At 40.5% G+C, this 22,994-nt stretch overlaps 1 protein-coding gene across 2 annotated transcripts in view; it reads left to right on the top strand.

Moving 5' to 3' along the window:
• Positions 1-22,792, top strand: part of SEMA3C (semaphorin 3C) — a 178,765-nt gene extending 155,973 nt beyond the window's left edge. For both annotated transcript variants that reach the window (XM_040413119.1, XM_040413112.1), the window contains exons 15-18: positions 438-595; positions 1,017-1,084; positions 10,320-10,450; positions 20,469-22,792. In XM_040413119.1, coding sequence (XP_040269053.1) covers positions 438-595; positions 1,017-1,084; positions 10,320-10,450; positions 20,469-20,879 — 768 coding nt within the window. In that variant the 3' untranslated portion in view covers positions 20,880-22,792. The remainder of the gene's footprint in view (positions 1-437; positions 596-1,016; positions 1,085-10,319; positions 10,451-20,468) is intronic.
• The last annotated feature ends 202 nt before the right edge of the window (positions 22,793-22,994 follow it).

The raw sequence follows: 22,994 nt of genomic DNA, 5'->3' as shown, positions 1-22,994 counted from the left end.
GCCTGTGCTACGTTGGCCTTGATAAGACTTGTGCTGCTGGAGGAGGCATGTAATTTATGAGCAGACCTGTGTCTGTGCCTAGTCATAAATTACCTGTCTCCTCCAGCTCTCAGTGCGCTGGAATGAAATTCGCAGAGGTGCTGTATATTTCAGTCATTATTTGGCATAAATGATGATGAATTAAGCTGGGGCCTATGGCTCGCCATCGCAATGCCCTTACTCTACACTAATCATGCCCCCTTTTAGTAGACTTGGCAAGGGCGGTGTAAAATGCAGATTGTATTTGAAAAGTCACAATTGCTTTGAGAAGTCACAAATCTGGTAGATTTGCAACTTTTCTACAGCAAAAAAGAGGTGTAGGCAGAATGATAAATTCCACCCTCTCTCTATTTTCCAAGCATACATTATTAATGGTTTATTTAATTCTTATTTTACAGCAACAATTGTATGTTAGCTCTGAAGAAGGTGTCACTCAGCTCTCTTTACACCGATGTCATATTTATGGGCCTGCATGTGCAGACTGCTGCCTGGCCAGGGACCCTTATTGTGCCTGGGATGGAAACTTCTGTTCTAAGTTTTACCCTTCTGGGAAAAGGTAAAACAGTTTGTCTTGTGACTTTATATTAAATATTTTAATATCTAAAATGGAGAAGGCTTGACTTTATGAATACTCCATATGTTCTGCAGCCAATAAAGGAAACATGCATTCAGTAGTTAGCAATTTATGTCTTAAGAAACATAATACAGGAAGCATCCCTGTGACAGTCTACCGACATCATTCTAATTCATAACACACATGTGCATGCAGACCATTCAGAAATCAACCTACATAGTCATTGGAATGCTAAAATCAAGTCATTTGTAAAATAAAATAGAATACTGGAAGCAACACAACAAATAGAATTGTTTACAGAGTTTACAGAAGAAATTGTGTAGTATATGTTAAATTTAACTTTATTTTATACTGTGTTTTTCTGAAAAAATCCTTATTTTTTTTTGTGTATCTTATTTTATAGAAGAAGCAGAAGACAAGACATAAAACATGGAAATCCAGTTACCCAGTGCCGTGGATTTAATCTGAAAGGTATTTTACAGCATTTCTATTTGTTTTGTGGTAGTGATAAATGATTAACTAGTAGGTACCGTAACTACACTACATGTTATGAATTATGATTATTATAATCACAATAATGTTTGACGTTAATCATGATATTTATGGGATGGTCTGTTATTTTTTTTTATTATCAGAGAAGGAGGCAGGGTTAAAAAGAAAGAAAAAAACTTTAAAGAAGTTTTCCGGGAGTAGAATATTTATAAACTATGCTCAGGATAGGTCATCAATATCCGATCATTAGGGGTCCGACTCACCCTCGCTGATCAGCTGTTTTAAGAGGCCATGGCTCTCTTGTGAGCACTACAGCCTCTTCCTAGCCCATTAATATTCATCGGAAGGGCAATATGTACTTCAGTCCCATTCAACTGAATGGGCCTGGGCTGCAATAATAGCTGCTATACAATGTACAGTACCGTGTTTGGTATGCTGTGAGGTATGCTGTAAGGAGACAGCAGCTCGCACTGGAGCAACACAACCTCTTCAAACAGCTGATCTGTGTAATGAGGACAGGTCATCAATATTCTGCTCCCACTTTAACTTACCTTCTGAAAATTCTTCCTTTCCACATGGCCACATGTTCATGAATAGCATAATTTATAGTTGACTGGTGAATTATGAAGAAAATTAAATAGCTTCATTGTATATTTTAAAATAAATGAAGACACACCATCATATTTCAGCAGAAGAAAAGCAGAAGAAAAGACACATTATAATAATACAACAGGGAATGCATGTGTTTTGCATGGAGAGAGAGAGACAATGGAGTAAGCTATACAACGGAATGAAAATAGCCCTGGTTTCTCTCATTTAACAAAATTTTCAGCTGTTTACCTAGGATTGATAGTGTATGCAGAATAGCCACATTTCATTGTCAAGACAACCTATTACACACACCGATATACAGTGGCATGGAAAAGTTTGGGCAGCCCTGGTCAAAATTACTGTTACTGTGAACAGTTAAGCAAGTTGAAGATGAGATGATCCTCATAAGGGATAAAATTAAAGATGACACATTCCCTTTGTATTGTAAGCAAAAACAACTTTTTATTTTCATTATTTACATTTTCAAAATAACAAAAAAAGAAAAGGCCCCAAAGCAAAATCTTGGGCACCTGCTTGGTCAATACCTAGTAACATCCTCTTTGGCAAGTATCACAACGTTTTTTATAGTCAGCCAAGTGTCTTTCAATTCTTATTTGAGGGATTTTCATCCATTCTTCCATGCAAAAGTCCAGTTCTGTGAGATTCCTAGGCTGTCTTGCATGCACTGCTCTTTTGAGCTCTATCCACAGATTTTTAATGATGTTCAGATCAGGGGACTGTGACGGCCATGGTAAAGCCTTCATCTTGTACCTTTTGAGGTAGTCTATTGTGGATTTTGAGGTGTGTTTAGGATTATTATCCATTTGTTGAAGCCATCCTCTTTTTAATCTCATTAGCTTTATTACAGTTGGTGTTATGTTTGCTTCCAGTGTAATTACAAGGTGTCCCATTCACTTCTATGGGAAGGCTTGTTCCTATACACTAAAAATAGGAATGAGCCATCCTATTGAAGTGAATTACACCTGCTCACCGCTGTGATGTCGACGGCGAGCAGGTACTGTAAACAATGAAGGGAAGGCTGCGCTCACACAGAGCGTGGCCTTCTCTTCAACCAGCTGATGGGTGGGGGTGCTGGGTGTCTGACTCCCACCGATCTGATATTGATGACCTATCCTGAGGTTAGGTCATCAATATTAAAATCCCGGATTAACCCTTTAATGGTTGGAGAGAGGTTTTTTTTTTCCATGAAATTCTGTACCCTTTTTTCTCCAAATATATATTTGCTCATTGTGGCAAATTTTATTTCTATTTCAATCTCATTGGTCCACAGAACTTGTTTCCAAAATGGATCAGGCTTGTTTAGATGTTCTTTTGCAAACTTTTGATGCTGAAATTTGTGGTCAGGACACAGGAGATGTTTCCTTATTGCCTTTTTAGCAATCCTATAAGCAGCTATCTCAGAAATGTTTATTGTTCTTCCAGACTTTCTCTTGATCTCCACTGTTCCTGTTAGCTGCCATTTCTCGATTACATTTTGAACTGAGTAAATGGCAACCTAAAAATGGTTTGCTATCTTCTTATAGCCTTCTCCTGCTTTGTAATCCTCAACCATTTTCATGTTAAAGTGTTAGGCAGCTGCTTAGTAGCACCTATGGCTGCTGTTTTTTTGACAATGATAGAGGAGACTGGGTATTTATAAAGCTTTGAAATTTGCATCACCTGGCATTTTCTAATGATGACTGCGAACAAGCCTGAACCCTAATAGTCTATTTAAAGTCCGAGAACTCAGTCAAAGTTACCTAAGCACTCAAATCTCCTTGGGTTCTCATATTTTTGCAAAGTACTCCTTTTTTTTCTTCACTCTAAAATTATACAAAACCCAAATAATACACTTATATAGCTTAAAATGTTGAAATGTGTGTTTCATCTTTAACTTTATGCCTTTTGGAGATCATTTCATATTCAACTTGCTTAACTGTTCACAGTAACAGTAATTTAGAACGGGGTGCCCAAACTTTTGCATGCCACTGTGAATTTTGGTGCATATTTTCAGTCTGCAGATATTTCCAGTATATACTAGTGCATAGTGATGGACGAACATCGGCCGGGACGATTCGCGAACGCGAGTTCGCGATCAAATGTTTGCGAACCACGCGTTCGCGGCAGGCCCCATTCACTTTAATGGCAGGCGAACCTGAAAAACCTTCAGGTCATATTTGCAGCCAGCAAACACTTACTAGAAGTGCACAAATAGTTCCACAACATTGACAGTGATATACCAGAGGGGGATCATTGGCAAAAATTCCCACAAAAAATATGTATTTTAATCAGGGGCCATTTTTATGCGTCTTAAAGGGAAACTCTCAAAAATGTGCCCTGCTGGAGCCTAGACATTTTTTATTTTAGACCACGGGAGTACGGGCCCCAAAAATTAGGCATTCACCTTACAGAAAAGAACTTGTGATGATGTGGCTGCAGGTACATTAGGCGGTCACTGGATAAAAATAGAACTGTTGGCCAGTACAGACCCCAAAAACTAGGCATTCACCTGATAGAAAAAAACTTGTGATTCTGTGGCTGGAGGTACATTAGGCGGTCACTGGATAAAAATTTTACTTTTAGCCACGGAGTACAGGCCCCAAAAATTTGGCATTCACCGGACAGAAAAGAACTTTGGCTGATGTGGCTGGAGGTACATTAGGAGTTCACTAGATAAAATTTTTACTGTAGGCCACTGGAGTACAGGCCCCATAAATTTGGCATTCACCTGACATAAAAGAACTTATGATTCTATGGCTGGAGGTACATTAGGCAGTCACTGGATAAAAATGTTACTGTAGGCAACTGGAGTAGAGGCCCCAAAAATTAGGCATTCACCTGACACAAAAAAACTTGGGATTCTGTGGCTGGAGGTAAATTAGGCGGTCACTTGATAAAAATGTTACAGTAGGCCCCTGGAGTAGAGGCCCCAAAAATTAGGCATTCACATGACAGAAAAGGACTTTTATGCCGCTGTATGTACATATGACAAGGACCATTCTTTGTTCTGTGTGGTGGCGGATATGTGTGGGCTGGCATGAGGAAATTCATTTACATGTGGTCATCACAGGTGTTGAATTCCTCCGAGATCCATGCCTCATTCATTTTTAGAAATGTGACGTAGTCCACACAGTCGTAAGCTAGGCGAGTGCGGGTCACGATCCCCCTGCTGCGCTGAACGTCCTTTCGGACAGGACACTCGACGAGGGGCAAGCCAAAAGTTCCATGGCAAATTGTGCCAGCTCTGGTCACAGGTCAAGCCTGTACACCGAGTAGTCCAAAGGTTCCTCGCTTCTCAGAGCATCCACATCAGCCGTTAACCCGATGTAGTCAGACCCCTGTCAGTCTAGGCATTCCCTGAGGCTGGATCCAGAGGGCAGCTGTCGATGGGTTGGTTGCAAGAATGATCTCATATCCGTAGTGACCAACTCATCTTCAAACTGCCCTCTTCTTGTAGGCGCAGTAGGATTGGTACCCGCACCTGTTTCGCTGTGGGTGGAAATTCCTCTGCCAGCACCCGCAACAGCAGAATGCAGCATCTCTTGCAGAAAGGCCTGGAAATGCTGCATTATGCCAGTCCTCTGTGATGCTGGTAACATGTCTGCCATTTTGTGTTTGTACCGGGGGTCTAAGTACGTTGCCCTTTATTCTTTTTATACGGGGGTCCCTCTGCAGACACTGGAGCATGAAGGCCCCCATTTGCACTAAATTGGAAGTGGTGGAGCGCCCTGGCTCCTGCTCATCGCCCAGGAGAATGTCATCCTCGGTCTCCTCCCCCCAGCCACAGACAACACCATGGATCCCCGAAAAGTTTGAAGTCCCCCTCAAAACTTGCTCTTCTTGCTCCTCCTCCTCCTCCCCCCAGCCACCATCCTCCTCTGACTCCTTTTCATACTCCTACTGACCTGTCTCAGATAGAGTAGCCCCCCTGGGAATTAATTCTGCATTGCGGCTTCCTTATCTTCCTGCTCCTGCTCCTTGATGGCTTGATTAATGACGCGACGCAATGCACTTTCCAGAAAGAAGGCGTAAGGTACAATGTCACTGATGGCACCCTGGCTGCGACTGACCAGTTTTGTGATCTCATCAAACGGCCGCAGAAGTCTACAAGCGTCGCGCTTGAGCAGCCACTGGCGCTGTGAAAAAAAAACAAGCTCCCAGAACCTGTCCTGCTGCAAAGTGCGTACAGGTAGTCGTTAACGGCACGTTGCTGCTGGAGCTGCCTATCAAGCATATACGAGGTGGAGTTCCAGCGCATCGGGCTGTCACAAACCAGACGTCTGATAGGCAAGTAGTGTTGCCGCCAAACGTCAGCAAGGCAAGCCATGGCCGTGTAAGATCTTCTAAAATTGCAAGAGATTTTCCTGGCCTGCCGCAAGACGTCCTGGACCCCGGGGCATTTGGCAACGAATCGCTTCAGCATGTGTGCCATGCATGGCACGTGTGTCATTTTGCCCTGTTTCAGCGAGCTCAGCAGATTGACACCGTTGTCACACACCACTTTACCAACTGTCAAATTGAGTGGGGTTAGCCACTGATCGGCCTGTGACTGCAAAGCTGAAAGCAGTGCAGGACCGGTGTGGCTATTGGCTTCCAGGCACAACATCCGCAGCACAGCATGGCAACGTCTCACCTGGGACGTTGAATAGGTTCTGGGGAGCTTGGGGGGCGCAGCGGAAGAGGTGGTAGCAATGGAAGAGGAGGAGACTGAGGATGGAGTAGAAGGAGGAGAAGAAGAGGCAGGCCTGCATGCAATCCGTGGCGGTAAAAAATACACACGGGAGCCACAGGTTACATGCTTGACATCCGTCAGAATGTTCACCCAGTGGGCAGTAAAATTTTTGAACCTTCCCTGCCAGTGTTTGCTAGACCACGTGTCTGTGGTCAGATGTATCTTGGCACCGACACTGTGTGCCAGAGATCTATTCACTTGCTGCTGAACGTGGCCATATAGCTCTGGGATGCCCTTCTGGGAGAAATATTTCCTTCTGGGGACCTTCCATTGCGGTGTGCCAATGGCCGCAAATTTTCTAAAGGCCTCCGAGTCCACCAGTTTATATGGCAGTAGTTGGCGGGCTAGCAGTTCCGTTGGGCAAGAGGGTTATTCGGCGTCATCATCTTATTATGCTAGAACATTTGGGCCACGGAAGCCTGCCTTATTCTAGATGAATGCGACGATGGCACAGTGGAAGGTGGAGTGGAGAACAAATGGGAGGAGAGAGAAGAGGCAGAACGTAGAGTGCCCGAAATGTGGCTTTGTGGGTTCTGATGGCGTTGCTCCCACTGGGCTCGGTGATGGAAGGTCAGGTGCCTTCTTAAGGCGGTCGTCCCTAGGTGAGTGTTGGTTTTACCGCAACTTATGCGTTTACAACACAGGCTGCAGATGGCAACACTATTGTCAGCAGCTGACACATTAAAAAAAGCCCACACTGCAGAGCCATGTGCGTCCTAGAAGCGCCAGAAGTGACTGTGCATGGTGGATGGCTAGCTCCTGATACATTTGCAGTCTGCTTTTTGCCTCCTGTGCCCTGAGAGCTGTGCCTGCTTCTCCTTCTTCTCCTCCCTCTATACAGCTCTGTCTCTTCCTCTGAACTCCCCCCCTCTTCCTCTATTGTGGGCACCCACGTGACATCCATCGATACGTCATCATCCTCTCCTTCACCACCACTGACATTTGAGATCTCGGAGTAGGCAGCAACTGCTAGGAACAACCTCCTTGGGCTGATCTGGGTACTGTCGTCAGACCGCTGGGTGGAGGCCGTTGCTACCTCCTCTTCCTCATCCGATGTCAAGAATGGCTGCGCAAGTTCTGGGAATGGATAGGAAAATAATTCCTCGGACTCATGTGGAGGGGCTATGGTGATGTGGTGGTGGATTTGGGGGTGCACACAGCTAAGAGTCAGGAGGGTGCAGATACAGAGGACAAGGAGGGTACAGAAGCAGAAGGGTGAGTGAGCCACTCACCCAACTCTGGTGCGTCTTTTGAAGTAATCACATGCGCATTCTCCAGCTTCCCACTTAGGCTCTGGCCTGGTGCACCTGCCTGACGCCTACCACCCGACCCCTTCCTCTGCCTGTATTTTTCAAAATGACCTTGTGCCTAAGTCCCTAGAGAAGAGGAGCATTTGTGGAAGCAGGTATATTGCAGTCCTCAATCAATATTTGGTGGAAGCAGGTATATCTAACCCCTTAATAAGTCTTTTGTGGAAGCAGGTATAACACACCCTTCAATCAGTTTTTTTTGGAGGCAACTGGTATATCACACCCGTTGCAATTAGTTGTTCCGATACCATTTGAACCTCTATATAGCTGCGGTATCGCAGCAGAACTGCACACAACTGCTGCACAGTTCAAATGCACTATATAGAAAGTATATTATAGGTATATCACACCCATTGCAATTAGTTGTTTCAATAGCGTTTGTCCCTTTATATAGCTGCGGTATCGCAGTAGAACCGCACACAACTACTGAACAGTACAAATGCACTATAATATACTTTCTATGTTAGAAAGTATATTATAAGTATATTGCACCCCTCTGTATATCACACCTATCGATAGCACACCTATACCAGTCCTTAAAAGGACTTTTGTGGCCCTATTAGCTAGCATTTGGTGTCTCTAACAGCCTGTCCCTGCTCCACAACTAGAACATATAGGTTACCAGCCAACAAAATCTCGACGTTAAATACCCCTCAAAAAGAGCCAACTCATGAGAATAACATAAACCTACAAGAAACAGAGTCTTTAAATGGGCATCAATTTTAAGTGTCTAGTACTAGATGCAAATCTTTATCTGGCCCTAGGCACTTTAAATTTATGACCCATAGATTTGTCTGAGAATCATATACATTGAGGTGCTTATACTGACCCCACAAAGTTTTTATATGTTACATACAGTAGGCTACTTTCACACTTGCGGCAGAGGAATTCGGCAGGCAGTTCAGTCGCCGGAACTGCCTGCCTGATCCGGCAAAATGTATGCCAACTGATTGCATTTTAAGACTTATCAGGATCCTGATCCGTCTTACAAATGCATTGCAAGAACGGATTCGTCTGTCCATTTGTCATACCGACAAACAGATCCGTTTAGATTTTTTTTCAAAAAGGATGGATCTGGTATTCCAGTATTTTGAATGCCTATATATTCCTATGGAAAAAAATGCCAGATCCGGCATTCAGGCAAGTCTTCCGTTTTTTTGGCTTGAGATAAAACCGTAGCATGCTGCGGTTTTATCTTTTGCCTGATCAGTCAAAAAGACTGAACTGAAAACATCCTGATGCATCCTGAACGGAATGCTCTCCATTCAGAATGCATGGAGATTAAACTGATCAGTTCTTTTCCGGTATAGAGCCCCTAGGACGAAACTCTATGCCGGAAAAGAAAAACGCAAGTGTGAAAGTACCCATACTATACATTTACCTTGTGTCCCTCAGTTGGTACTGCACTTTATTGGTTGTGCTTTTCATTTTATTTTATTTTATTGTGATTTATTTAATAAAGTTTATATATATATATATATATATATATATATCCACTTAAAGACTCTGTTTCTTGTAGGTTTATGCCCTGCTCCACAAAGAAACCTCTCCCCACATTGACAAAATGCAGAATGTAAAATGGCAGCCAGATCGGGTTCTGTTATAGGGTGGGGGTGTGTCCATGTGCTGAAACGTCTCAATTAGCTGTCCTGTCCCACCTGATGTATGTGTCATGGGTCAAAGTTTGACGCAATGCAAAAGAATATGGCGCGCGAGCATCGCCATATGTTCGCATCACTACTAGTGCAGCACTCACTATTATGCTTATTGCGAATTTACATAATATTGTATTTATTTCTATGGAAATTAATAAAATTTACACAAAATTGAAAACTAATTCATTATTTAAGTGCAAATATCCTACAGCAGAATGGTTTCTGTATTTTTCAATGCAGTAAATTTCTTATCACAACATGCAAAAGCTCTATCCTGTCACTGCCGGAACAGCAGGATTAGTAATTACTAGTTTATTTTTAACCATTGTAATTTTAGATGTGAGCTGACATGTCACTTGTGCTTCTCGCCTCCTTTCCTTCCATGCTGTACCTTTTACAAGATTAGTTTTATGTAGGTATGGTTACTAGAAAAATACTAGTAGGAACACCAAAACTAGTAGCAGCCTTTTACTTTTTTCTCAATTTTTATACATATAAACTGAATAGTCCTGCAGTTTTAAAACAACTACAGGGAACATATCGACTAGGATTGTACAGAGTTCCCAGTTACCACAAGATATTTCCTTTTTTATAATATATAATGTATAAAAATATATGAAAATCCACATCACTGGATTATGTTTCCAATTTATAGCATGTACCTTGAACTTTAATCATAGAGCACAGTTAACTTCATTTATAGATATTTGTCCAGTATGAACTCACGAATCACTAATAATTGATTATTTATATCCTTAAAACCAATACTTGTGTAAGGTGAGGGGGAGCAAAACCTGTGATGTGGCTTTAGTACATTTACTTCCCTTCCATTTGGCTCAGATATAGGTAGCTAAATAAATTTGGCAGTTTGAGAAGTATTGGTGTTCTTGGCACGGTTTACAGGCCCTATTTTTCTTTCTTTGCAGAGTATAGGAACACTGAAGAGATTATTCAGTACGGAGTCAGAAATAACACAACTTTCTTGGAGTGCATTGCAAAATCTCCACAGTCCTCTGTCAAATGGCTCCTGCAGAAAGATAATGATCGAAGGAAAGAGGTAAGCTGTAGTTCTAACCAGAAAATTGAGGCAGAAAGCAAATCATTTGCCTAAATCAATATTGCTACAGAAAATTCCATCTTAAGTTCCACAGAGGTACATATGGACAGTGCTCCGTAGGACGGGAATCTCCATCTTGTGGCTTTGTAGCTGAGTTACAAATCCCGGCATGTTTTGACAGCCATAAGTTGCTGAGAGCCACATGATACGGATATCTGCTATAAGGGCTCAAGTGAAACCTAATATGAGAATAATAGCACCAAAGGTCATACTACATACAGAACAATCATTGTACAGTTAGGTTCAGAAATATTTGGACAGTGACACACGTTTTGGCATTTTAGCTGTTTACCAAAACATATTCAAGATACAGGTATATAATCAATACAGGCTTAAAGGGAGTCGGTCAGCACATTTACCCCTTTTTAACAGTTCCCATAGCGCTGTAGCCGCAACACAGATGATTAAAACGGTACCTTTATATGCTTTTGTGGACTTGTAAAACTGCCAAAAACGAACTTTGATGCATATGTAAATGAGGGCTCGCAAATGCCCAGGGGCGGCGTCCACCGCGTTGGTGCCCAGGCAGCTCTGCCTCTTCGGCTCTTATCCCCGCCCAGCCTCTTTCTCTGCCCGCCCATCTGTTTTCTCTCCCGCTCAGCGAGATCATGCGCGCTGATTTCCTTGGCCGGGGCATGCGCACTGCGATGCCCATTGCTGGCACGGCATCGTAGTAGCTTATGCGCATGCGCCGGCTAACGGCACAAAAACTGCAGAAAGGAGGCGGTCCATCTGCGCAGGAGAAGAGGAGGAAAGCCGAGCGAGCAGCTGTCACTGCAGACACAGAGAGCCAACAGAGGTACATTTATCTCTTTGATCTATTAGCCGGCGCATGCGCATAAGCTACTGCGATGCCGTGCCAGCAATGGGCATCGCAGTGCGCATGCTCCGGCCAAGGAAGTCAGCGCGCAGGCGCGGGATCTCGCTGAGGGGGAGAGAAAACAGATGGGCGGGCAGAGGAAGAGGCTGGGCGGGGATAAGAGCCGAAGAGGCAAAACTGCCTTGGCACCAACACTGTGGACACACCAGCACTTGCGAGCCCTCATTTACATATGCATCAAAGTTCGTTTTGGCAGTTTTACAAGTCCACAAAAGCATATAAAAGGTACCGTTTTAATCATCTGTGTTGCGGCTACAGCGCTATGGGAACTGTTAAAAGGGGTAAATGTGATGACAGACTCCCTTTAAAGTGCAGATTCTCAGCTTTAATTTGAGGGTATTCACATCCTAAAGGAAGAGTTTAGGAATTACAGCTCTTCTCTATGTAGCTGCCTCTTTTTCAAGGAACCAAAGGTAATTAGACAATTATTTTAAAAGCTATTTAATGGGGTGCATGGGTTACTCCCTCATTAATCCATAATAATTTAAGCAGGTAAATGGTCTGGAGTTGATTCCAGGTGCGGCATTTGCATTTGGAAGCTGTTGTTGTAAATCCACAACATGCGGTCAAAGGAGCTGTCAATGCAAGTAAAACAGACCATCATTCGATTGAAAAAAAAAAGAAATCCTTCAGAGAGATAGCAGAATTGTTTGGAGTGGCCATATCAATAGTTTGGTACATTCTGGTAAAAAAAGAGTGCACTGGTGAGCTCGGGAACTCTGGATGTCCAAAGAAGACAACAGTGATGCATGATCACAGAATGCTTTCTACAGTGAAGAAAAAATCATTTACAACATCCACCCAAGTGGAAAACATTCTCCAGGAAGTAGGTGTATCAATATCTAAGTCTACCATAAAGAGAAGACTTTATGAGAGCAAATACAGATAGTTCACCACAAGTTGAAAACCATTAATCAGCCTCAAAAATAGAAAGGCCAGATTAGACTTTGCCAAAAAAACACCTAAAGAAGCCAGCCCAGTTCTGGAACAACATTCTTTGAACAGATGAAACTAAGATCAACCTGTACCAGAATGATAGGAAGAAGAAAGTGGGGAGAAGGCTTGGAACGGCTCATGATCCAAAGCACACCACATCCTCTGTAAAGCATGGTGGAGGCAGTGTGATGGCATGGGCATACATGGCTTCCAATGGCACTGGGTCACTGGTGTTTACTGATGATGTGACTGAAGACAGAAGCAGCCGGATGAATTCTGAAGTGTACAGGAATATACTTTCTGCTCAGATTCAGCCAAATGCAGCAAGGTTCACATATTATAGCTCAATTCATATCTTACTAATAAGAGTGTGGCTTAAATAAGTGTTTATGTTATAAGGTTTATTAGATGACAGGCACAAAGTGAAAGTAAAAAGTAGGATTCACACAGCTAGAAAAACAGTTAACTCTTTTTGACAAAACAGCTCAATATTTTTAATAAAGACCAATTGAAAAAAAAAATTTTAGCCCAAAATTTGTAAAATTCAATCATAAAAGCATTCCCTCCGAAGTTAGATATAGCCTTTAACAGTAGAGATGGACAATGAGCCAAAGCAAATGAGGAGTTTTTTAAGGCAAAGAAGTGGAATATTCTGCAATGGCCAAGTCATTCACCATATCTAAACCCGATCGAGCATGCATTTCACTTGCTTAGGATAAAACTTAAGGCAGAAAGACCCACAAACAAGCAACAACTGAAGACAGCTGCAGTAAAAGCCTGGTAAAGCCTCACAAAGGAATAAACGCAGCATTTGGTGATGTCCATGGGTTCCAGACTTCAGGCAGTCATTGCCTACAAAGGATTCTCTACAAATTATAAAAAATGAACATTTTATTTATGGTAATGTTAATGTTACTTTTGAGCCCCTGAAATGAGGAGACTTTGTAGAAAATGGTTGCAATTTGTAAATGTTTCACAGGATATTTTTGTTCAGTCCTTTGAAATAAACCTGAAAGTCTACACTTCAATTGTATCTCAATTGTTTCATTTCAAATCCCATGAGGTGGCATGCAGAGCCCAAATCATAAAGTTTGTGTCACTGTCCAAATATTTCTGAACCTAACTGAATGTTGGCTCTAACTTTGTAATTATTGGTTTAGTTGTATAAAGCAATCTTGAAAGAATCTGTAATTGTATAAAATACAGTAATGGTGCAGTGGTACAGACTTTATTCCATTCTGTACCACGGGCAAACATACAATAGGTACAATCATGGGATACAACATACAATCATGGGATGTTTTGCAGTGGTGGCACTTTTTCAATCAAGACAATTTTTTGCATTTGTATGAAGCCCGGAAGTAATAATATGGTTGCAAATGTCAATAATGGGCAGATTTTTTAAGGGTACTTTAACACTAGCGTTGTTAGAATCCGGCAGGCAGTTCCAGCAACGGAACTGCCTGCCGGATCCGGCAATCCGTATACAAACGGAAAGCTTTTTTTTCCGGATCCGTTAGATGGATCAGGTGAAATAGCGGATCCGTCTCATCCGGTATCATCTGGAATAAAGGATCTGGTATTTACATTTTTTCAAAGATCAAAAGAGAAACCTGCTCCTCCTCCTATCTTGGCGCAGGCGCAGACCGGAAAGCCAGATCCGGCGATGTGGCAATTTCCGGAACACTTAGTACCGGATTCGGCATTAATGCATCTCTATGGAAATTAATGCTGGATCCGGCAAGTGCGGTATTGTTCCGGGATTTTGTCCGGAAAAAACACTGCAGCATGCTGTGGTATTTTGTCCGGTCAAATACTGTACAAGGGACTGAACGGAAGACATCCTGATGCATACTGAAAGGATTGCTTTTCATTCAGAATGCATTAGGACAAAACTGTGTTTTTTCCGATATTGAGACCCTTTACTGGATTTCAACACCTGAAAAGAATAACACTAGTGTGAAAGTACCCTTACCCTGTCTAAATGTGGTCTAATTTTACATCGCCTATTGGTTGGCTTAAGGTGTGCTACAATTTTGTCACACATTGGTGGATCTTAAACCATGTTCCCTTGTTGAGCAAAAAGTGTCTAAAATACATAATAAATGTATACATTTTTAGCACAAATTAACCCAGAATTCTGCTTCATTTAACTTTAGTAAATCACCTCTATTTTATTGAACATAAAAGCATAACTCTGTACATGAATGACACTACCCTCACAACTGCTCTGTTAGTGAGGAGTTGTTTGGTTGACACAATCCCTTTCAATATTGTGGGTTCTCCAGCAACAAATGGATCAGATGCTGGAAAAGAAAGCTATATTTAAGGAGTCCCTGTACTTTCACAGAATCTCATTTCATTCAGCAGAGAATGGTATAGCTAGCAAATTTCTAAATCACTTCATTTTAAAATTATGCCTGCATGGCCACTAGGGGTCTAACTTCCACCTAAGTTGCTGGCCATTGCCTGTTGTTAGGCTAGATCCATCCCTAGTAACAGACACTCATAAGAAAGCTGAGAATAAGAGGGGATGTGTCAGAGGTAGCTGAAATTGCGAGCCTGATAAAACAGCATTCCACTCCTTCTGAACATCATGCGAGCCTCCTGTGTGTATGTAAGTGTGATTTACCCCATCTTATCTGTTGTGTGAGCTTCGGATCAGAAAACAAACATAGTAGGAAGTAAAGTGCTGGCAGAATGGAAACGCCCCATGCTTCTGAATGAAATGCATCTGGCTGTGCAGCTGAAACAGGGGATTAAATAATGGAAAAAAAAAACATTAGGGAAGTCCAACAGTTATGAGTGTATGATTGTACAAAGAAACACAGCTATTATGCAAACTTTTTTTTTTTTTAAAGCTCGGGTACGCTTCAAAGTAAATAGTCTTCTCATCTCACTGCTGTTGCTTCCATGGAGATATCTTTTTTTTCCACATGCACTTTCCTTTGACGTCTTTGGCTATTGACAGTCTTTCCAGAAAGCTGCATTTCATTTCTCTATAATTAGACATCTTATTTCCACAAAAAGCATAATGGGCCATTATGAATCAGTGTTCTAATGATGCAGATTGAACATTTAAAATACATTAGTGCTTAACAGGGCTCTCTGTGTTTACATTTCTGCCTAAGATTTATGGTCATCCATTCTTTGCAGAACAGGATACCCTATGTAAAATCAGAAAATGTATTAAATCAGCAAAATATTGCATGTAATTTCTATTTTTGTAGGGAAATTAAAATTTTCCTTCATTGTCACACAGCTGTTTGGTGCATGTATTATTTTGGTTATTTCAGAGGTTTGCCACAGTGGCCAAATATTATATGTCTGTTTTTTTTGTATGAACTGATCACAACTGAACAAAATCTACAGACATGTGCAGTATATTTCTGCCACAACCAGACAAGGAATGGACATAGAGATTGGTGCTTTATATATTAACTTCTGATATCTCATATATACTTGTATTCCACAGGCGTGTACAGAGATCCCCATTAGAGATGAGCGAATTTCTGAAAAGTTTGATTTGGCTGATTCGCCAAATTTTACTAAAATAATTAGCTTCGTGATGAATAACTTCATCACAAAGCGCATTTTTTGGTAAGTAGCAGGTGCAATGACAGGGAGCTGCGATAGCGCCCCCCGTCATTGTACCCCTCAGATGCCGCATTCATACATGATCGTGACATCTGAGTGTAAAAACAGTGTGAAATTAACATAAAAAATAAAATAAAATCAAACTTACTGCCTCCATTTGCTCGCGACGGGCTGGCAGCCGCCATCTTGCTTGAAGATCTGGAGCGAAATCTTGCGTGCCGCGAGATTACATAATCACGACGGCCAGCGTGGTGACGTCCTACATCACCAGGCACGGGATTTCGGTCAAGATCTTTAATCAAGATGGAGGCTGGCAGCCCGTCGCAAGCAAATGGAGGAGGTAAGTATGATTATTTTGTTTTTTTACACTATTTCAGGTTAAATCGATTCGCTAACATGAAGCACGAGAAAATTCGATTCACTCATCTCTAATCCCCAACACTCACATCAGATCGTATGATCTATTTGCATCTGGTGGGGGGAAATGTGATGAGAAGGCCATGCATACATATGTAAACTGGCTATAAAAGAGCAGCATGTAAATGTCATGATTGCAGTATTTTGTGGAAGCACTACTTCCTTCTCAATAGGACGGGGTTCTCAAACGTGTGACCCTATAGCTATTGCTAAACTACAAATTTCAGCATGCACTGGCATAGGTTGCTGAAAGTAATAGTGCTGCAGCAACTGGAGAGACACAAGATACAAATACCTGCTAGGCTTACGTGAAGCATGCTACAAGTAAATTTAGCACCAGTGTTCATGTTTAGGTTCTCCTACATACAGAACAAACTTTGTATGTTGACTAACATTGTTTCAGAATTTCCCTAAACTATTGTATTAATTTCCCACTTTCCATTAAACAGTAAACAAATGAAACTTGGAGTACTAGTATCAAATACAGTACTGGTGCAATACTAAATTCCTCTCTGTAATCATGGAGACACATAGGTCTGCAATGACACTATAGACTCAACGGGCCAGATTTATCATTACTCTGACAGCTCACTCCACTTTCACATAAAGTCAGTTTTAGCCAAGTCAGATTTATGATCGGCCCTTTAAGACTGTAATAAATGTGGTTTGACGGTAGCAGTTTAACTGTCAGTAAGCAGTTTTACAAAAGTCGCACGTCCTTACGAAAAAGTCGCATGTTCTACTAAAAAGTCTCATAAGATAAGCATGGTCCTCACTGGAGTGAAATTGCGCATTTTTTTGCGACTTTTTAAATAGTCCCAATAGTAAATCTGTCTAGAGATCATTTACATAAGAAAACACGCCCACTTTCAGAAAACTGGCGAGCATAGTGCAGAGCAGAAAAAAGTCGCAAATTTGTGCGCAGTTTTAGCATTTGCGCATTTTTTGGCGACTTTTTCACATCATTATTCTGACTTGAGCTAATGATAAATCTGGCCCAACGTGTTGGGACTTTTTTCAGTGAAGATTATTTGCAAAGTTGCTGCAGAACCACATTATATACAGTGATCTTTTGCAGCTAAGCAAAATTATATGAGGTTATTAGTACTCGTTTGGATCAAATGTGTAAGCCGACTTGCCAACATCATGGCAACCTCTTTCAAGTGGGTTTGTTTCCCAAAAGCAACCCCACTGCCAGCCTAAGCTCCGTTGGCTGGGGAACACTATCCTACAGGCACACTGCATTAGCTGTTATGTAGTACTGCACGATGTGAACAGATTTGAAAAGCTCATCTTTCCTCATATAACAGACTGAGAACAAATAGCTAATTCCCATATGAAGGCCAAATGGGAAACAAAAAAAGAGGGAACAGAATGAAAATATGCAACCAATGTAAAAAAAAAAAAATGAAATGAACCATACATCCACGTTACACATATATTACGAAATGTATGGCAATCATCCAGTACTGTAGGGACCCATTTGAAAGGGGCAGAAAATGAGTTGGCAGGAGAGCTTATACATTTTGATCAAAATGTGTCATAAGAACCTAATTTTAATAAATTTTGCTTAGCAGCAATAGATCAGGTCTTTTTTCTACAGTTGTGGCATCATTGACAAATAGCTTGTCTCTTATGTGGTACAGTTTATGAATTGGTTCTTTTTAGCATGTAGCATATAGGGGGACATTACCTAAACTATATACGCCATTTTTGTGGAATAATGGGCTGCAAAGTTTGTCGCACGCAATTTGTGTTGTACAATTTGCTACGTTTCCCCGCTCACGCCACATTTCCACAGTGGTAAGAAAAGGGGGCGTAGCATTGAAGAGTTAACAGGCGGGCCGTCGGGTTTTTGGCGTGGAAAATGGCTTAAATCTTCTCCATCAAGGTAGCTGGCCTGCTGAACGAAGCACCAAACTTATGTAGAAGCCTGCGCATCTACAGTACATTACTTTGGCATCTACAGTATATACACACAAAGATGAAGGTTTTATCTTTACTTTTCAAAGCTTCTTATTCAGGCTTTGTATTTGTGATGAAAAAGTAATTTAGGAATTGGACCTTTGCTAGCCGCAAGCCTAAAAATATATATTTTTTTTAAGCTCTTTTTCACTTCCCAAGGTAGTAGCTCCTCTTGTGTTGTCAGTGATTCTTTACAATTTGGAACTGTTAACCTTTTCAGCATGACCCAGATCACCAGCTGTGCTTTGCTTCTAGACAATACCAGCATCATTGTCTGGAAATTAGTCTTCTGATTGCCAAGAAGCAAATGTTACTTGGGCTTATTTTACAGTGAAAAATATTTCCAAGTATGTTACGATCTTAAAGTGAATATTCAGATAAAACATTTTTTAGCACTAGATGTAATCCACAATGAAGCTGATCATGGTAGTACTTTTCTCCATACAATAGAGCTTTTGTATGGAGCAGACAGAAACACATAAAATAAACCTAAATATGTATGGTTAATGCTAGAGTTCTTACACTTATGTCGGCAGTCTTATATTGTGCTGCAATCTTATTTTTCATTACTACATACGGTATACTCATTTGTTTTATAGTGTTGTATTATATCAGCTTGCGAAACAGAAGTACATCATTGTTATACTTTGTGTTAGATTTATTTGATTTGTGGAAATAAATAATTTATCTACCCAATATCACAGCGGTTTCAGTTTACATTGTGTCACAAACCTCAGAATGTGTAGATGTTTTATAGCAATATGGAGATATAGGGGGAAAAGAATCATATTTGATATTGATGGCCTATCATAAGGATAGGTCATCTAAATCAAAATCCAGGACAAGCCCTCTACTGTCTACAGTTTTACATTTCTTACCAGTAGCTGGTAAGTAGCAGAAGTGTTTATACCCTAGTCAGGGGAGTAGCTATAGGGGAAGCGTCTGCTTTGGGGCCCACCCAGGATGAGGGCAAAAATATTTTATTGTCAGGCACCCTTAACAATATTATACAGTGACACTTTAGGAAATGTAGAGCGCAGCTACTGGGTCTGGTCTGAGAGAGAGATCTTGACTATCCACAAAAGTCGGGGTTGCACAGGAGGAGGGGGTTGTGGGGGGCCTGTTATGCCACTGACCGTAGTGAAATATTTCTCAAAGGGGTTATCCAGATATTAATAGCCTGTCCTCAAGATAGGTCATCATTATCAAATCAGTGGGGGCTAAGATCTGGCACCCCCACTGATCAGTTGATTCAGGCAGCTGCCAGCAGGAAGGCTGTGTTCACAGTGTAGTTTCTGGTGCCAGTGTAGTACAGCAACTACACAGTGCTTCCGGTTCAATCTATACAGTTACCCAAAACAACTGATTGGTGGGGGTGCTGGTTGCCAGACTAACACCAATCGAATATAAATTACATATAATTAGCATAGGCCATCAATATCTACATTCCAGAAAACCACTTTAATTTACTATTTGATTCATCTAATCTAATAATTGTTATAAAGCAATAACCATTTAATTGGGAAAATTCTATAGCTTTCATTGTTTGCACATATACATTGTTTACACCAGAAATAGAGCTTTCTAAACAATAAATATTCATTAGCAATTATTTCAGAGACTCCTTGATTTCAGACATGTCTACCTGTAATCACTTTCCGGAAACCGATTATTTTTAAAATATTTAGAGGAAATAACTTTGAGTGTGCTACTATACTTTCAAAAATGCATATTAAAGGGAGTCTGTCAGCACATTTTCCCCTTTTTATCTGTTCCCATAGCGCTGTAGCCGCAACACAGATGATTAAAACGGTACCTTTATATGCTTTTGTGGACTTGTAAAACTGCCAAAAACGAACTTTGATGCATATGTAAATGAGGGCTCGCAAGTGCCCAGGGCGGCGTCCACTGCGTTGGTGCCCAGGCATCTTATCCCCACCCAGCCTCTTCCCCTCTTCCAGCTCTTATCCCCACCCAGCCTCTTCCTCTGCCCGCCCAGCTACAGCGCTATGGGAACTGTTAAAAAGGGGTAAATGTGCTGACAGACTCCCTTTAACAATACTTGTACAGTGCATGTATATTTGTGTGTTTTGTACAATAGCAGTTGAATTTATGACAAAAAAAAAATATATACACTTATTGTTACTTACATTTTTTTGACAGGTGAAGCTGAATGAAAGGATCATTTCTACTGGTCAAGGGCTGCTTATCCGATCTGTTCAGGACATTGACGAAGGATTGTATCACTGTATAGCCACAGAGAATTCATTTAAGCAAACCATAGCAAAAATCAATTTGAAAATCTTAGACCCAGAGCTTGTAACTTTCATGACTGACAAAGCTCAGTGGATCTGGGCCAGCACATTGAGTGGACTACCGTTTCACCCCAAGGACCTCACTGGATCATTCAGTCACTCCGAGATGCAGATAATTAACCAATACTGCAAAGATAGTAGGCAGAAGAAAAACCCAGTCCCAGAAATCCCCAAGCACAAAGGGGAATATAGCAAGCTAAAACTCCTTATGAATACCAGGAAAAGCAGGAACCGGAGAAATCAATTGCCTGGGTCTTAAGGATTTGCTGCTCTTCTAATCACCGTTATGAGTAGTGTTACAAACCACCTAGCTGCAAACAGAATGACACAAAAATTATAAAAACCCAATTGGCTTATTTAAGGATTTGCTGCTCTTCTAATCACAGTTATGAGTAGTGTTACAAACCACCTAGCTGCAAACTGAATATTATTTTTTTTTTTAAACCCAACTTGCTTATTTAACAATAACATCAAGTCAACCTATGATATGGAAGTCCTTCTTTTATAACAGCAGCTAAATGCCCAAGCAGTTTAGCATGTTTCACCAATGTCAAATCGTTGGTGGAACATGCCACATAGCCTTGTTTTTTTCTCTTTATGTGTTAGCATAAATTTGCTATTATTAAACCTTATTTATTAGATTTTTTTATTCAGATTGTAATTAATTGCAACAAACACTGTTGGTCCAGAGTCTATTTATACTTCTGACTGTAGAAATGTAGAACCTTCTAAATGTAATGGAGTGCTCCAAGAACGTGTCTTAATACATTATGTTACAGAGGACCTATAACTCCACAGTACTTTTAGCAACGTACTATCATGCAATAAATTGTTGGTAAGATAAAGCAATGAAATGTTTTATGTCCATGTTGTATGTATTTTGATACATATACATTGTTAATTGGGATAATTTAACAATGCTGTAACCCATATCAGTGTATGAATCAGAAGGAAATAGGAAAGTAATATAAATCATGGTTGGGAAAGAAAGAAGATGGTATGAGAGAGAGAGAGAGGAAAGGGGTGAGGGCTAATGTTAGAAGATTCTGATAGGTCTCCATTTAAAAGGAATTGTGAACGTCTGTATTAAAACAATTATTTTGGGATTAAAAAGGGAAATTTGACCTGTACAAAACATTCTAAATGTTTAAAGAGGTTTCACAGATCCTGTTTTTTTTTGTTTTGTTTTTTTATTATTTCTATTCAAGGGGCAGGAGCCCAGTCTGCTGTGCACTTGTCTAAGCTGTAGAAATCAAATTTAATTATTTTATTTTAGTACATTGTTTAAATCAAACAGCAAATCAGTAGGTAAAGTGTAAAGAGGATTAGTCTATGTGAAAATCCAAATTTGTTATTTTTGTATTTTAATTTTTTTAACACATATTTAAAACTGTACATTGGAACTTAGTTATTGTAACTTAAAAATAAACATGTTACATTTTAATTTGGCTTACAGAGTACAATTGTAAGGTAACTTACTTAGATATGAACATTATCTCTGTTCAAGTTAAGTTTTCCATTCATATGACGATATTTGGTTTATCTGTTAATTCTGTATTCTCAAATACGGAGTTGATAGATTTTCCCATTTTAGTGAAAGATTTGTTATGGTTATATTCATCCCATAGTAGTCAATAGAGCATAAGCATACAAAGTATATAAAGCAGTCTATCTACAAGGTATATTATAGCTTTGTATAACCATGTTTGTATCTGTAATATGGGAGAAAATAAGGCTTAATATACAGGCAATATGGATAATTAGACAATAAAACAACATGGTGGCTAAGAATAATACTGACATAATGCAGAGCTAAATACAGATTAAATTATCCATATTTAATGGCAATATTGGCTTCTTATTTACAATATATTTCTGTATAGTCATATGAATGAGTCACAGTTAAGTACCTATTCTTTCGGACGATGATCCTATTATTAAAGGCTTTTCTGCGGAAAAAAAACCTGATTATATAGCCTCAAAGTGATTGCCATAAATTTACCTGCACCCCCAACAAAGTGTGCACTTGGCAGCGGAAGATGCAGCATCAGATTGGTTAGTTTAGTGCTGAAGGAACCTTGCAACACTCAAAACCACTCCTGCAGTGACCAACCATGAACAGTAGAACTTCACAGTGGCACCTGAACAGTGGAGGTCCTGGGGGTTGGAAGCTCTGAAAATAGGTCTTCTAAGGATAGGATATGATTGTACATACTTGGAAGCCCACTTTAAATTACCAATCTTTAGAGCTATTTTTTAAGTTTTACTGAAAGCATATTATGCAATGATAATTCTTATGTGTGGATACCATCTGTAGACAGCAGTATTTGTTAATTATGGTCACAGATATGTGAATCACTTTATTGTTATGTTC

The sequence above is a fragment of the Bufo bufo genome, chromosome 1 (genome assembly GCF_905171765.1).
Source record: "Bufo bufo chromosome 1, aBufBuf1.1, whole genome shotgun sequence".
NCBI classification, from domain to species: domain Eukaryota; kingdom Metazoa; phylum Chordata; class Amphibia; order Anura; family Bufonidae; genus Bufo; species Bufo bufo.
This window is presented reverse-complemented; position numbering and strand designations above follow the sequence as displayed.